This window comes from Brachyistius frenatus, unplaced genomic scaffold, assembly GCF_029030835.1.
Source record: "Brachyistius frenatus isolate BFR_SWC_R1_liver_20210118 unplaced genomic scaffold, ASM2903083v1 Contig_230, whole genome shotgun sequence".
Classification (NCBI taxonomy): Eukaryota; Metazoa; Chordata; class Actinopteri; family Embiotocidae; genus Brachyistius; species Brachyistius frenatus.
In genome coordinates, this window is record NW_027210829.1 from 262,083 (window position 1) to 278,259 (window position 16,177).

The 16,177-nt window shown below is 41.7% G+C and overlaps 1 protein-coding gene across 2 annotated transcripts in view; it reads left to right on the top strand.

Moving 5' to 3' along the window:
* Positions 1-3,348: 3,348 nt before the first annotated feature.
* Positions 3,349-16,177, top strand: part of slit3 (slit homolog 3 (Drosophila)) — a 256,297-nt gene continuing 243,468 nt past the window's right edge. Inside the window, exon 1 of one of the 2 annotated variants that reach the window (XM_069720029.1) lies at positions 3,349-3,585. In XM_069720029.1, coding sequence (XP_069576130.1) covers positions 3,395-3,585 — 191 coding nt within the window. In that variant the 5' untranslated portion in view covers positions 3,349-3,394. The remainder of the gene's footprint in view (positions 3,586-16,177) is intronic. The other variant, XM_069720030.1, reaches the window with a different exon arrangement.

Genomic DNA, 16,177 nt, shown 5'->3' on the forward strand with positions numbered 1-16,177 from the left:
GAAAGGGGGCTTTTCTCGCTGACCACTTTTTTTTTTCTTTTCTTTTCCTTTTTTGTAAACGTGTCTCCTTTTGCATGGAAGAAATTGTTTGTCACTAATTCGTTGTCTCAATTTCAGCTCATTTTCAAGTCCTGTTCGCTACATTTGCAAATACACATATAAAAATGATTTTTTTGTTGTTGTTGTTCTTATTTTCATATTCAACTTATGTATGAGCTAACCTATCCGAATGGGGAAAATTCTTATATATTATAATAATTGAGCTATAAAAGTAGGTAATTCAAAACAAAACACAAACCTGTTCATGGTGTTTGCCACGCCAAACAAACTATTTGAAATGATAAAAGCTAATAAAGTTACACTCCCGTATGAACCCCTCCTGTTGTCCTTGAGGATCTGGGAGTCAGGAATGGCAGCAGTCTCTTCTACCAGTCTGTCTGTGTTTGTTGCGTACTGGCTTTCTGGTGTCCTCTGGTGTTTCATGCTCATTTTCCCTGAATGGGAAGCAATATGTGCGTGTTGTGTGTGCGGTACATGTAGCTCATTGTCAAAACATACACGGAGAAAGAAAGCCCATCTGATATGGATGGATATAATGTGTAAAGACATGTTTAAGTGTTGACACCCTGATAAACTGCTTTGATTTCTATGTAAATGTAATGATACTTGATGATAGAGTTTTTTGAGAGGGTTCATGTACGCTGTGATGGCCACGCTTTGACTGTCTGATTAGCCCCAAATGCTTTTCCCTGTGGGATGTTATTTGCCAGGGTTTCTTGCACCATCATAGCATTTAAGACTCTGGTGGAAGCAGCCAAATGGGATTTTCCCACAGAGAGACCAGGTATAATCTCCTTGACGGGCTGCTCCCTGCTGTGCCTTCCTGGGCACCGCCAGCAGGGAGGAAACCTCGGGGTGACCCAGGAGACACTGGAGGGATTCAGTTTCCCTGTATGCCGTAGGGCACCTGGGGATCTCCCAGGAGGAGTTTAAATTAGCTGCTGTGTAGAAGGCAGTGCCGCTCTGCTTGCCCTGCAGCTGCCATCGACACAGTTGAAAATAGTTTCAAAGCAGCCTCTTTTTCTTCTGTCCTTACGGTAGTTCTGCTGATTGTATTAGGGACCTTTTTTTTTTTTTTTTTTTTTTTTAAATAGGTCTGACTTTGGGGTGAATTTCCCCAAAAAGGTTTCGTTAGTTTACATGTGACACATTCATACAATTCTAAATTGGTAAGAATTAGTCACGCAATCCTCGGTCAATGTTTATACTTTGCAAATTTTTACTCAGATTTGTCTTCCTTTTTTTTTTTTTTTTAACAAAATGACACCAAACGACCCACACTGGTATTGATAAAGTAAAATGAAATTGTATATACCAAAGTGACCCAGCAGACCTCCGTTGAATATAGAAAGCCAAACCATAAAAGTCTTAATCAAACGATGGTAGTTTTACAAAAGCTTTGTTGAGTTTATCTGGAACATCACAATAAACTTGTTTACTGAAGCATTGAAATGATCAAATATTAAACTGGCTACGAGTCTGCCTCTGCTGCGTCCACGACTGACAGGAAAACTGATGTTTTAATTAGCTCCAGTTCTAGAATGAGACACTAAATTACTCTGTTTGGGTTCCAGGCATTACAATATTTATGAACTTCCCACTGTTCATTACAGAGCGAGACACTGCTGACGACAAAGCTTTTCACATTTGCGATACTTGCACAAAAAAAAAAATCCCCAAATGAATTGGACTAATTTAGAGGACACTCATTTAATTAGGAGTGAAATTATTGTATTACTGTAGCTGCAGATTGAATTGTCTCCACTCTTTAGTTCCCTTTTTCTTTCTGCCAATAGAGGGCAGCAGCAGTACTGCAACTGTTGCAACTCTTTTTTTATGAGTCTGCTCTGAAAAGTCTTATTTCACTGCAATCTGTCCCAACAGAAAGTAAAGTGGGGGAAATCATTGTAGCAAAGAAGAATAGTTGTAGGATGAGCATGAACTGAAACTTTTTTCTAAATATCTTATCATCCTAAATCAAAACCTCAATCATGTGGAAAGTTTATTTCAACTCAAAACCAGGTTTGTGTAAAATATTTGAGTTTTAATGTCTGACCAGCAACTGAAGTCTTACATTTGATCAATTAAAATCGAACCCCAAAAGTCATGATCCATTTTTTTTTTTGGCTTCATGGCTTCATTGAATTTGCCAACACCGTTAAAAAATACATCAAACTTTAATTACATTTCGACCAACTCTGACTGATCTATCAGGCAGAATTGTGTCTGTCATCTGCTGGCTGTTGGCGCATTTATCAGTGACACACACAGACTCTACCCCCCCCCGGATGATGCATTGGAGATATGGCTCAAATAAGCCATGCCTCAAAACCAATATGATCGCAAAGTACATCATTAAGTTGATAAATGGGCCGTGACAAAAAAAAAAAAAAAAAAAAGAGGAAGAGTGGCTGTGAAAGTCGCTAAATTATGTACACTGCTACCGTGGACTGAAAGGAGAGTGTTTTTTTTTTTTTTTTTTCCTTCCGTGTGGGAAAGTAGACGAGTTTATACAGCGGAGGGTGTTTCTGGGGAAAGATAAGGGAAGAGTGAAAGTTTGTGAAGCTCTCTGACTCTCTTCACTGGTGAGGTGACATCAACAGTGTGTGTGTGTGTGTGTGTGTGTGAGAGAGAGAGAGAGAGAGAGAGAGAGAGAGAGAGAGAGAGAGAGAGAGAGAGAGAGAGAGAGAGAGAAAGAGAGGATTTTGGGGGAAACCTAAATACAAATCTGTCTGCCTCTCTCACTTCTCACAACTTCCAGGCTTAACAGTCTATGTTGCGCCTCCGCTCTCTCAACTTTTTTTTTTTTTTTCTGTCTGATTACAACTCTCTCTGCACCTCACTTTTTTTTTTTATTATTCCCCGGCCGGCAGCGGAGGGATGTTCCCTGGAAGGAGGTTACACCCCAGCTGAACACTCTCACCTTGGAAAGTTGAAGCTGACAACTTCTCGGAGAGTTTGTGAATGGGGAGCATTTGTGGAGACTTTTACGCATCGAGCTGTGTGACGCACGGTTTGATGTTTTAAAACTTTTTTTTTTTTTTTTTTTTTTTCTCGCGTGTCACATCCGAATCCTCATGTTCTTCATTTTCTTCAATGGCATGCGGGCGTTTTAAGGAGACTGTCTGAACGAGTCTCTCGAGAGAAAGTTTGGTGAACTTTTGGTAAACAGCGAATTTAAGTTTATTTCGGCTTCTTTTTTTAAATCCCGTTACACAGTCGAACGGCCTCTCTTGACCTTTTTTTTTTTTAAAGGATTCTCACTTCCACAGCGTGTAATTTCCTCCCGTGGATTTTCAATTAACTTCGTTTGGAAGTAATTTCAGTGGATATCATGCCTCCGACCGGGCCGGAAAAGCGCGCCGCGCTTTGCCGGGTTTGGGTTCTGGTTTTCGCTGTGCTGGTGTGTGCTGCGTCGGTGGATGGATGCCCACACAAGTGTAGCTGCTCCGGGTCGCATGTGGACTGCCAGGGTCTGGGTTTGAAGACTGTGCCCAAAGGAGTACCGAGGAATGCCGAGCGCCTGTAAGTGCAATTGCATGACAATTGAAGTAAATCTTCCTGTGCTCATCATCTGTGGTAAAGATCATCACAGCTGCCCCGTCACCTTATCCTGCACCTTTTGTCCCTTTCCATCACCCTCGTATTACTGTAAGATCCCTGCAGTAAACTCTGTCGTACATTTTGAACACAACATGCCCTCTTTACAGTGGTTAAAACACCATTGACTGGAAATTTCAAACTTATTATAGTCGTGAATTGTTAATTGCGCATTAATGTAAATCATTTCATAAAGTACTGATTGCATCGACTCAACAATCCATTTATGACTCATTAATGGTCTTATTTCGCATTATAAGCCCATATCTTACTGTTGGTTCACCTATATCAGCACTTCTGAGTAAGTTTTACGTTACGCAAATTTTCTCTTGTCTTTATTAAAGCCTCAAATTACAAAATGTTTGAGGCAAAACGTTTATACAAAAGAGCATAAATGGAATTTAGGAGGAAATTGGCAGATTTTGTGTGGCATTGAAGGCTGATAACTGCTAAAAAGAACCCAATATTATTGTTATTTACTATATAGCCTACTTTAAAACAAGGGGGTAGTTTACTGGGATAAGTTGCAATACCTCCAGGCTGAAACCTGTAGCCTCTTTGCTTGATAGATGGTCTCCGTGAAAGTGCCCTAAAAATCACCAGTGACCCTAATAAATGGAGACAGCTAAGAAAACTTTTAAAGAGAGTATTCAAGTTTTTAAACAAGTACAAATAAAAAGATGAGAAGAGCTTCTTAAATGTCTTTGTATTCTTTGAGTTTCCTTTCAGGTTCAGACTTTCCAAACTTTTTCACAGTCTTCACAGGGTCTTAAAGCTGGGCTAGATCCTCTGTGATTTGTGTAAAATCTTAAACACTGATTTAAACTCCTGAATAATTACTTTCACGGCTTTGTTCAAACCTGGTGATGGTTAGTTTGAAATGATATTCATTCCTGAGGCGGAGACAGACCCCTGACAGACGCCTGCTGCCACCTCCGGCCCGATCCTGACACGTATACACCAGCGCAGTCGCACACATGCACTCACCAACACACCTTTAGCTGTCAAGGTATGGAAGTGATTACGCATGATAACGTAGCAGCCCAAAAGCCCCGCGGGGGATCAACAACAGACCTAACCCTGAGACAACAAACACAATCAGTGGGCTGCACAGGAGAGTGGGGGGCCGTGTTTGTGGATATGTGCGTGTGGACGTGGGGGGTACTGGTGGATATGAACACATGATTAGCATGTGTGCCTGCGTTTTTACCTTTGCACGTGTTTGTTTATGTGTATGTGCTGGTGTGACTGTGTCTGCATGTTCGCGCTGGCTGGTGTGATTGTGTTTCTTGTGTGTGAACAATGAACCTCATACCTCTTCCATCCCATAGGGATGTTGTGACCTCCGAGGACCTGTTGGCTTTTACACAGCAATCCCCGGAGGACATTTACACCCTAGGAAAATAAATAATTAGAGCGGGTTGTGATGGGGAGGTGGGATAAGGGGGTCCTCTGCTTCTAGCTGGGGTCCCCAGGGTGGAATATTTGGGGCAGCAGCGCCCCCTCCCTCCTCTCCCTGCAGAAACTATGTGTTTATGTTTCCCTGATTTATCCAGGTCAGTGTTTCAGATGTGACTTCGGCCAAGAGTTGGTCTTTCCCTCCCTCTTTTCCCTCCCTCTCTGCCCGCCTTCATCTCTCTTTCCCTCTGCAGATATATTTTAGGGAGTCTGAGATGGGAAACATTAAAATGGATGAGATTCCAGTTCTAAAGGTTACAGCAGATGGGAAACTTTATAAGAAAGAGAGATGAGCATTATTGCCCTGAGCAGAGATTTGGGTTTGACAAGTGGGATAAAATCCATGTGGGCAACAGATTCTCATAACACAACTGCCAAGTTTGTTAACTTCTGGGTAAAAAATAGTAATTCGCTTCAAAGGAAAGTGTCCAATTGTCCTTATATGAAACTCCTAAACTTAGTAAGTAAAAAGTACAAAAAAAGTAAAAAGTTTACAACTAATAAAGATGCCGTGTATTTTGTTTATTACTCTATAAAATGGAAAGTTTTGATTTTTAAATGGTCTACACTCTCATCTTTACACTGTACGTAGTTGTCTGAGGTAGGAATGATAGCCAGCTCTGGATTGGAGTAAAAATTTGTCTCAGCTCATCATTATAGCCGCTAATAACTTACTGATGTAATGCTAATAGTCAATTTGTCGTTTTTTTTTTATGACAGGGTCAATGTTGGGGTTTAACCAAACTCTTCATCGCAACAAAAACTGGCAATCAACATTAATATTTAACTGAAGAGGCATTAATATATTTAACATGTAATGAATATGTTTGTTAAGAAGTTTCCTGGCAGCAAGATGTTCCTAATGTTCAAAGGAAATGCTGTGTTGCAATGCTGAGGTAACTGGCTGGATGTTGGTATGCATCAATTTGGAGAGAAAAACGCTGCAGTAAGACACGTGCACTCAAGAGAATACTCCAATAAAAGCCAATGTTTTCAATATCAAAGGGTCAAACATAGTAACCCCGAAAGATGGCTACGAAAGGTTTTATTAGAATTATATTTGGTTGTTTCAATGATGTCAGGGGGAAGGTCACGTAGTGAAAAGACAGAAAAATGTAAGTGATATGTTGTAACCAATCTTGTTTTGGCCAAATATATCCAAAATACACACAAAAAAACCACTAACCTGAACAACCATAAAGGTTGTTTGTCCCTGCCTTATCCATGGGAGCTTACATTTTTCTTGTTTGTTTTAGGCTAAAAAAAAAACTTGCTTAAGTTTGGAGGAAGATGAAAGTTTGGATTTAAATATATAACCTCTAACATCATTGTGACAAAAATAAACAGGCTATTAAAGTAATGAATTGGTCATGGTTAAAAGAAGCATTGACCATCACTTTGGAAATGATCAGCTGTGTTAAAGTCGACCCATCCATCCACCCCAATTTCCTCCCAGTGTGGACTTTGTAGTTTGATAACTTTGTCTCCTCACACCCTCCTTTGCTCCCGTCATATTTACTCTGCCCTCTAGGGGGAGCTGTCTCAATGAAACATTTGATTGTAATTTTAGACTGTTCGCAGTCTCTGTTCTCTGTTGTAGTTTTCTGTTCAAATTTGCCACATCCAGCTCTGTTTGCACTGATGTCCTTAAAAGTAAACATTTTAAAACAGAGCACTGTGAGAAAATGTAACGTGGCGTCGGCTTGCGTTTCTGTTGCGATTTTATTTTCTTGTGTCTCATGTGGACACTAACATGGCGAACGTTTCTTGGCTCCGCAGAAACAGTTACATAAAGAGAAATTCATAGAAAAGAGCCCAATAGCAGTCTCACCACACCAGAATAATATGCAACAAGACCACAAGACATGTGGCATTCGAGTACGGGACAAGGCCCTCGCCTTATCTTGAGCGGAAAATCTTTTACGGCTACTACGTTGCTGCTCCCTTTATCGCTCCTCTTGCGGCACATGTACGGAATAAAAGTGATTCAGACAGACTGTGTGAAGGTTACTGAAAACAAATGTAGAAAATCCCTGTAAAATGAAGCAGAAGTACATGACACAGGTTGAGGGAAATCGGGTACGACAAAGAAGTACAGGGAATCATGATGAAATAACTTCCTGATATGCTGATATACAGCATAACACCGAACATTTATACAGTGGCACATTTTCTGGCTTCCTAGAATGAAGGAAATCAGTTAAGATGGAAAATGTTTGGCACTGTAAAACACCAGTATGGCCCTTTAAACTTTAGAGTAGGTCCCCACTTACCCTCTTTATTACACGCAGTATATAACTTTTGAATCCAGTTCCCTTCTGCTACACGTGGAAGTAAAGATTGATATTCAGAGCCTCAGTCCACCTGTCATAACTACAGAATCAATCTCTTTAAACGCTGAGTTTTCCTCCCCATTGTAAACCGACCATTTGGAAAGGTTAACGAGAGAAAAACAGTGGTGGCCTCAACTGTTCACTCCACACGCGCACACGCACACACACACACACACACACACACACACACACACACACACACACACACACACACACACACACACACACACACACACACACACACACACTCACAGGCAGCCTCGCAGATTACCTCAAGCCAGTCAATTCCGTAATGTCCTCCTTGGGAAGCCACTTGAGACCTCATTTGCATCTAATTTGAGTGGAGGGTTTTGGGGGGAGGCTTAACAGGCTTAACGAGGCCGGGTAGAATGAATTGGAAAACAGGGACGGCTTTTCTCTCTCGGGTTCAGTTCACACCTGCCCTGCGGGGACCGCATACATACAGAAACACGCACACGCATACACACACACACCCTTGAGTGTTGATTTTTAGAGCTACAAATTCCAAACTGTTGCCTCAACTGCTGTGAAATGTGGGGGAATTAAATGTTGTAAACTCTAGAGGGAGCTTTCAATTAGTTGAGCTGCAGTCAGGAAATGTTTGGTGCGTGTGTGTGTTTGAGTGTGTGCAAATATACATCTTTAATTGCTAAGCATGTTTCAGCTCCGTCAAGATTTGTGTGTATGACTTCTTCTTTATATACGCCGTCTGTCAAACTGAGTAAGTGTGTGTTTGCAGTTGAATGGGGCTCGTTGCTGGAAGCGGCAAGCTTCCTGTGCCAACTTTACACAAACTAATTCTGATTTTAACGGCCTATTTTTCTGTTCCCTCGCTGACGGCCCTTTGAGGAAGTTTTGGCAAGTGTTTTCCAAGCAACACCTTCTCTGCTTTCTCTGGCCTCGCCTGTCTTTTTCTCTCGCTCTGTCTTTTTATTTCCCTTCCCTTCCCAACTTCTTCATCCCTATCCCAACTTTGGTTTTCTCCCACACGTCTCACTCTTTCGCCTCATCCCGCTAACTCCCTTCCTTTCTCTCTTATTAAGTTTCTGTTTTTTGTCCCCTTTTTGCCTCCTTCCACCGTCTTTCCTGTCCTCTCTTCTTCTTTTCCTGTGCTTCCTCTCTTGTCCCACCACTTTCTCTCTCTGACCGCCACCCTCCTTTTCCAACACTCACTCTCACACACACCTTCGGTTTGCCAGCAGCATCTCTCCAGCAGAGTTTTCACAGCCCCCATTTCCTCTCAACGTGCCAACCTACCACGGAGCACACAACAGTAGGATCCTGCTGCTGTGTGTGTGTGTGTGTGTGTGTGTGTGTGTGTGTGTGTGTGTGTGTGTGTGTGTGTGTGTGTGTGTGTGTGTGTGTGTGTGTGTGTGTGTGTGTGTGTGTGTGTGTGTGTGTAGAATGGACACACACGTTCCAGGCCCCGGCTCCTGGCTCTTATCAAAGCTTGGTGTTGATTGGTCAATGGACGCTGTAACCACCACACCCTCAGCTATGAAACGGCATTTCATGGTGGGGCTGGAATTTTGTGCGAGTGTGTGAGTGATCTCTGAATACTTCGGTTCTCATACTATGCATGTCGCAGACCGGCAAATGTTTTCTGACACAGTTCCAGTTCCTTAAATTTAAAATAGTTTGATTGGATCAAGAACAATCCGTAGAAGTGAAGTGCTGAAGTGATTTTCACTTCAGTTTGGCCCGACTCCTCTCAGCTGTGACCTGAACATACAAATGACATCACTGCAAATGATATTGTATTATATACAACTGCAAGCCACACCCGAGAAGTCTGCGACTGCAAGTCAAAGATGTATTACAACCACTTTGATAAATCCCATGAATCTCTGCTAACCATGTTGTGTTGGTACTCTGCCAGCTTTTTTTGTAACCAGTGAGTTAATTATTTTGTTTGTGCAGTATTTCTGCGTATGTACGCCACTTCGACATGTCAAGTTCAGACAGCGCACACATGCTTTGGTGGCTGTTGAATAAAAGCCATCATTCAATGCGTTGCGTTCTTTGCTGTTATCGTGGGTCTGATGGTGATGTAATACATCTGAGGAGTGTTATTGCTATAGCAGACGAGTCTAAACTAAGAAGGAAAAACCACAATGAGCTTGCTGTTCTCAAACAGCCTCTTAATGTCACGCCTATCATCCGTGGCCATCTTGTGGTCGCCACTTTGTGCCCTTCCAACTATGTTTGATTCAGTTATGGTTTGCCAAATGGCACAAGTGAGGGTAACCGATATTTAGGCTCCAGTTCTAGGTCAGTGGGTGATATTCTCTTACCCAAGTTTCTCCAGCGTGCGGGTAGTTGACCTTTTCTGTATAATGACTTTCAGTCTGCCAAGAAGGCAGCCAGCTGGCACTAACAGAGGGCACTGCCCTTCTGGGAAACTGAGCAAGCTGGATGCCACATTAAAAACGTGCACACACATAACGTATTCACATGTGCGGGACACGCGAACAGGTGAAGAGGTGCTCGCACTCACTGGCATGCGCATGGAGACATATTATTACATTCATGCAAAAGGTACGAGTGCACAGTCAGAACTATGCTTGAATGTATTACACTTGTGAGGGCCCTGACTGACAGAGGTTATATCCCTAACCTTAGTCATCACAACTGCGCCAAACCCCAACTCTACCCAATTTTGACTGTTAAAGGAAAACTACGGTTTATTACAGCTTGAGTCTTATTTTTATAGTTTGGGCCATTTTTCTGTCTATTGTACACACTACATTTACAGATCACGTTAAATTGCACCAAAGTAATTGCTGAGATCTGGGAACATTGTTACCAGGAAACAGAAAATGAGCGTTCACATGATCAGACAGGCTGTAAACAAGCTTGATTATCTGACAAATTCTATTCCGAGGATAAACTGGAAAAGAGCACATCAGAAATCCCCCCCTTTACTGAAAGTTGGACCACAGCGAAGGTCTCTTCACTGTGATGGATGGTAACAGTTTGGGGCTTTATTTCACAGTTTGCCTTCATTTCCTCTTCAAAGTAAGTTTTGCTGACCCCGGGGTTGTTTTAACACCTGTATGATTAACTGATGGCTGGTTGTCCTTGCTTTTTTCTTCTTTTCTCCTGTTTTACAAGACTTCAGCGTTTAAGTTGGCGTTTATAGTGATAACATGAGAGATGAGACAGAAAATTCAGGTTGTTTAAAATGATAATTTTCTTTTAATCTTCAAACAACCCTTTGATGTAGTGAGGAACAACCAAAAGTAAATAAAAAAAGGTCCTCACAAAGATAGTAAAAAAAAAAACACACACACACACACACATTAAAGAAGGTAAATACATATTCTAAATACAAATACACATACATGAAGCACATAGGAGAGTTTAGCATGCAGCCATAGGCGTACAGTGCAGACTCATCATTAGGCAAGTACAGGCTCACATACACACAGTTCCCTCATCCCTTTCAGAGGATTAAACATTCAATTGGTTGTAGATGGAAACTTTGACATATAATGAGAGAGAGTGTCTGTGTCACACAGAAACAACCCCGAGTCACGAATGACCTTCTGTGACTTTCTGCTGAAACATAAGTCCCCAGATTGGAGGACTTCAGAGTGCGTGTCATACTATAACGGCAGTATATGCGATTGTGTGTGTGTGTGTGTGTGTGTGTGTGTGTGTGTGTGTGTGTGTGTGTGTGTGTGTGTGTGTGTGTGTGTGTGCATGCACTAGACTTCGAGTCGTTTGATGTTAACAAGCTATGCCACTGTTTTGTTAGGCCACTGTCACCAAAGCAACACATTATATTCCCTCTGCAGGGACTTTATTTTCTCTGTGCGGGTTTCCATTTGTACTCCTACACGACACCTGTATATATACATATTTATTTTAATCTATTGGCATGTGGCACTGCATGCAGCATGCACAATGAGTGTGACTTGCACCATAATTTCCCCCTTTTTGGTCCACGGATCAGCTCAGCTCAACATGACAGACTGTTTATGTTAGACTGAAAGCTCGTGGAGAAACTATTCGCTGCACTGCGAGAAACTGTGAGTTTCTCCATCTCCGTCTCTCTCGAGCTTCGTCTCCATCATTCACATTCTCTCTCCGTCTTTCATGCATCTTAATCTCTCTCATTCTCTTATCCTCCCGTTCACTCATTCCCCTTTCTTTGCGGACTCGGGGGCCCCCGTCGAGGAAGCAGCAGGCCCCGTTCTTGTCAAGTGGCCTCTCAGCAGCCAAATTACCCCTCCACCCCCACACAAACCCCATTCACTTACAGTACAGCAGTAGTAAATCCAGACAAAAAGCAATGCAGGCCCTATAAACTCCAGCAAAGAAAAGACCTAACCAAATACAGTGCTGCTTTACAACCCCTTTGGCTTGTGACTCTTAAAAGAAACGGATGCTCGCAGGCATCTCCCTAATGTGGTCAAGCCTGCGCGGTTAACAGCGACACCAAACTATAGATGTCCTGACTGGCATTAACTCTGAGCAGAGACTGTGAGGGAGAGAGAAATAAATTGTCAGACAGAAAACAAACCAGAAGATGATGTAACACAGAGAAGAGACGCATCACTCCCCCAGATTTGGAACTAAATCTGTCTGGGATGTTCAATTCGAAAGCTGCGTTAACAAATAATTTCAAAGGGAGAGACGTGAACGGCTGAGAGGGGGACAAACAAAACTACGAATGGTGGAATAAAAATGAGCCGTAGAATAAAACTGTGTTAAAGAACCAAAGTGCAGATGAGACAGAGGGAGTTATGTCACGCATGATTCAGACAGGATTCCCCTTTATGGAGTGAAAACGAGTGTCCTTCAGTCTGCTGTGAGGAAAATATTTCACTGATTAATGCTTTTTTTTTTTTTTTTTTTTTTAATCTCCTCCTCACTCCTCTCCCTCTTACCTTTCCTCTCTTCATTGGACTTGAGCCATTGAACTCCTCCTAACTTTTGTTTAGTTTATCTTGCCGTTGTCAGCATTTTGTACATCGCAAACATCTAAAATAATCCAGGATCTTATTCATTTCCACAGACAAAGAGTTTTTTTTTTTTTTTTTTTGCCCATTGTTGCAAATATGTGGTGAGCAGCACTTGTCCGATAAAAATGTTAAATGTCAGAATGTTTCTGGGAAGCAAGCACAGCCCACACACTCCAACAGTGGAATCAGTGTCTTGTTGTAGCTGCAGAAAACCCATCACACCAGGCAAACCGTTTGTCTTCAGATGTTTGCTTTTGCAGTGCAAATTCTTCTGTTTGAAGTTTATGTGTGTCTTTTCATACAAGTGGAATAATGTGCTAGCTTTGAATCCAGATTCATTTAATTACTGACAATGTTGAATTTTAAATGACTATCTCTCCCGTCGTGTGCGTACGACCACACGACGGACAACTGATGTAAAAGACCGTGGGGATACATTTAACAAGGGATCATGTTGGACTCATCCGAGTTACGTTTCATCATGAAGGGAGCGAAAGGTTGCGTGTGAAACCATTGATGTTGACGGCAGAAGACATGAGAGGTGGTAGACTGGGGAAAATGAGGTGGAGATGAGTGGAGCTGATGAAAGATACCATGAGAAGTACAGATAGAGAAAGATATCCAGTTGTTTAATACTATACGGTTACCCTGCATAGATTCTTGCATCTGTCATTGTTTGTTTGTATGAATATCTTCTTTAGGGTGCAGTAAGGATTTTAAAAATAGCTTCTGGTAGATTTTTTTACTTTACTTTTTCACTTTTTTAAGAAGCTTATAAAGAAAATAAATCATGCCTGAGAGCTTTTGCCACACAGCGTTAAAACAAACCTGGTGCTGACATCCCGAATCCTTTTACTTCATTGTGTTTGGCCTGAAAACATAACCTTTAAATAACCTGCCTTGTGTAATTTTAAAAAGGACACGATCTCTGTGTCCTTAAAGGTAGTGTAGCTTGTGTTTGCACTCACTCATTGCCATTTGCTGTGCGTATAATGCGAATGCCCAGAAACCTGGGCAGTGATGATTGCTGTGTATCCCAGAGAGCAGCTCTGTAATAGGAGAGTGTTCACTACCTATTAGCATCACTGTGACAGAGATTCAAAACAGCAGTAAATGGTTGCACAGGAGACCCAATGTTCCACAAAACCCCCAAATTTTGTTCCAAAACTTGTAGGTTCTTGTAAACTCTTGTAGACAATACATGCTCTGCAAATGGAGACAGGGATTCAGCATGTCGCTCTTTTGAACGCTTTCCATGATTACATCTTTCAGTTGTATAATTTATGTCGTACATGTGACAAAGTCTTGTACGCAGTAATTGAGAAGATGTAATGGAGTCTTGACTCATGCTGCCTTCAAATAAATCTCGTGGTTACGACATGGGAAGTCGTGTGCACGGTATGCTTGGCGTTCAAGAGGTTAAGCCATTAAAACACCGCTGCCAGGCAACAGCAACATGGACGGTGTCTAGCAGCCACGGAGGCTAACAATTTAGCAAGCTGGTAGGTAGGTAGCGTATTTTAGGACGTGCAGAGGCATAATGACAGAGGCTCAGTCAAGGTGCTTTATGCATTTGGTTTCGGTTGAACATCTTGTTGCTGGGAGCAACCCCTGCTGTTTAACAGTAGTTTAACTGATGTTGTTACATCCACATTGATAAGTGAGAGCAGAGCATCTTTTATCTCCTCAATACATGACCAACTATTAGACACTCATTAATTAGCTGTTTTGTGAATGTTAACATGTGTTTTTTTTATTTTACTCTTTCCGTGATCACTTTATTGCCAACCAAGTTAGCCCATTTGCCACTGTTGAGCTAATCATGCGTTACAGTCTTGTTAATTGTTTATTTGATTGATTAATTGATTGTCGACTTTGTGTTTACTACGTTAAATGTCGACTTTCAGCAGCTGGAAATTGCGAGTTGAGAGCATTAACAGACAACATGGAAATCTGCTTTATGTCTACTGTCACAATACAGAAAAGTGATAAAACATCATCATCGTCCATATAAACCAACACAGGGATGAAATGGATCTCAAGAGGTCAATATCAGTTGTACACTACTTTCCTTCATGTTTTGCTGTATTTGTTTTTTTTTTGTTAAGTAGTCCAGGCTAACGGCGTCGGGCCATTTCACCTTATTTTCAGAACAAGTACGTTTCTTACCTTTTACCACAAACCCTTCCATGTGAAATGAAGTCAAACCTACTTCTCTGAGCGCTCAAAAACCTCCCAGTCTCATCATGTGATATTCTTAGTTTAACAGGTGTTCAGGTGTATTTTCCTACTCGGACGTTGGAACTTTCCCTCTTCCCAGTTGGTCATGAACGTACCATTAATGCTTCATGTAGACCCACTTTCCTCATGGCTGTACTACTTCATTTTCATATTGCTTTCGGTCTAACTCTATTCATGACATGTCCAGTACTGTTTGTTATAATTGCTTCCAGTAAAAACTACTTTGGCCAACTCATCTTCAATCTTTATTGGATGTGTTTAACTTGCCACATAAATGGACATCTACATTCAAAGTGACAGATGAAGAATATACTTAATTTAGTTTGATTTCAGCTGCACGATTGGACAAAAGGTTGTAATGTAATATTATGCTGCTCCAGCCTTTTAAGTTTAATTTGAGCTGAGGTTACAATTAATGTGATCAAAAACGTCTGAACGGGTGCTGCCAAATATCATATCTAAATATTTGAAGTGGATGGATTTCAGCTGTACTGAAGCTAATTTTACAGCAGCTTGACGCCTGGCCTGCGACTGGCGACAGACACACCGTGGAGCGTGGAGCTCAGAGGAAAAGGAAGAAGGCAATTAGGATTCCTCGCGTAACTGAGAGATTTAGAGAGCGAAATTGAGCATACCTATCTGAGAGAGAAGGATGGAGAGCAAAAAAAAAAAAAAAAAAAAAAAGGGGGGAATGAGAAAGTGAAGCGGTACAAGAGCTTTGCGGGAAATAACACGAGATTAGGACAGGAAGTGCATGCATTTGGAAACGAAGCGTCGGGTGGAGTACAGCAAATGATGAAAGGAAGAGAAGCAATGGAAGGAGAGAAAGATAAGGAGGCAAGTCCTGATTGAGAGAGAAAAAAAGTGGAAAGAGGAAATGTGACAGTGTCAGAGACAGATAAAACGGAGAAAGGAAACTGCACCGCTTTGTCGTTATTCCATATTGTTGTCCCAGATAGTGGGAAAAGAAAGAGGGCAAAGGTCAAGAAAACAAAAACAAGACATTGAGACAAGGGGTCAAGGTGGGAAAGAGAAACACAACTGACCGGCCAGCAACCCGACATGTTAGACACTTAAAGTCATGTACTCTTGATAATATTTCATGGTTTACCACAGTGGTGGTCGCTCCAAGTTTTCATTCCATAAAGCTCTTGGGAGTCACCTAATCTGTCATTTTGTTTTTTTTACATTCCTGTCTAATAGTTATTTATCTAGTTTTTTTTCAGTCTGCTTGGTGTAGCCAGCCACTAAAGCTGAGCCGTACGCACATCAGAACCCCCTCTAAAATATACACACCATCGGTGTGTGTGTGTGTGTGTGTGTGTGTGTGTGTGTGTGTGTGTGTGTGTGTGTGTGTGTGTGTGTGTGTGTGTGTGTGTGTGTGTGTGTGTGTGTGTGTGTGTAAGGTTACCCAGTATGCCAGCCCAAAGCAGCCAGACTATACGGTTCATTGGTTTCAGTGGTCTTGGGTGAGATCGAGTGGAGAACTGCGTG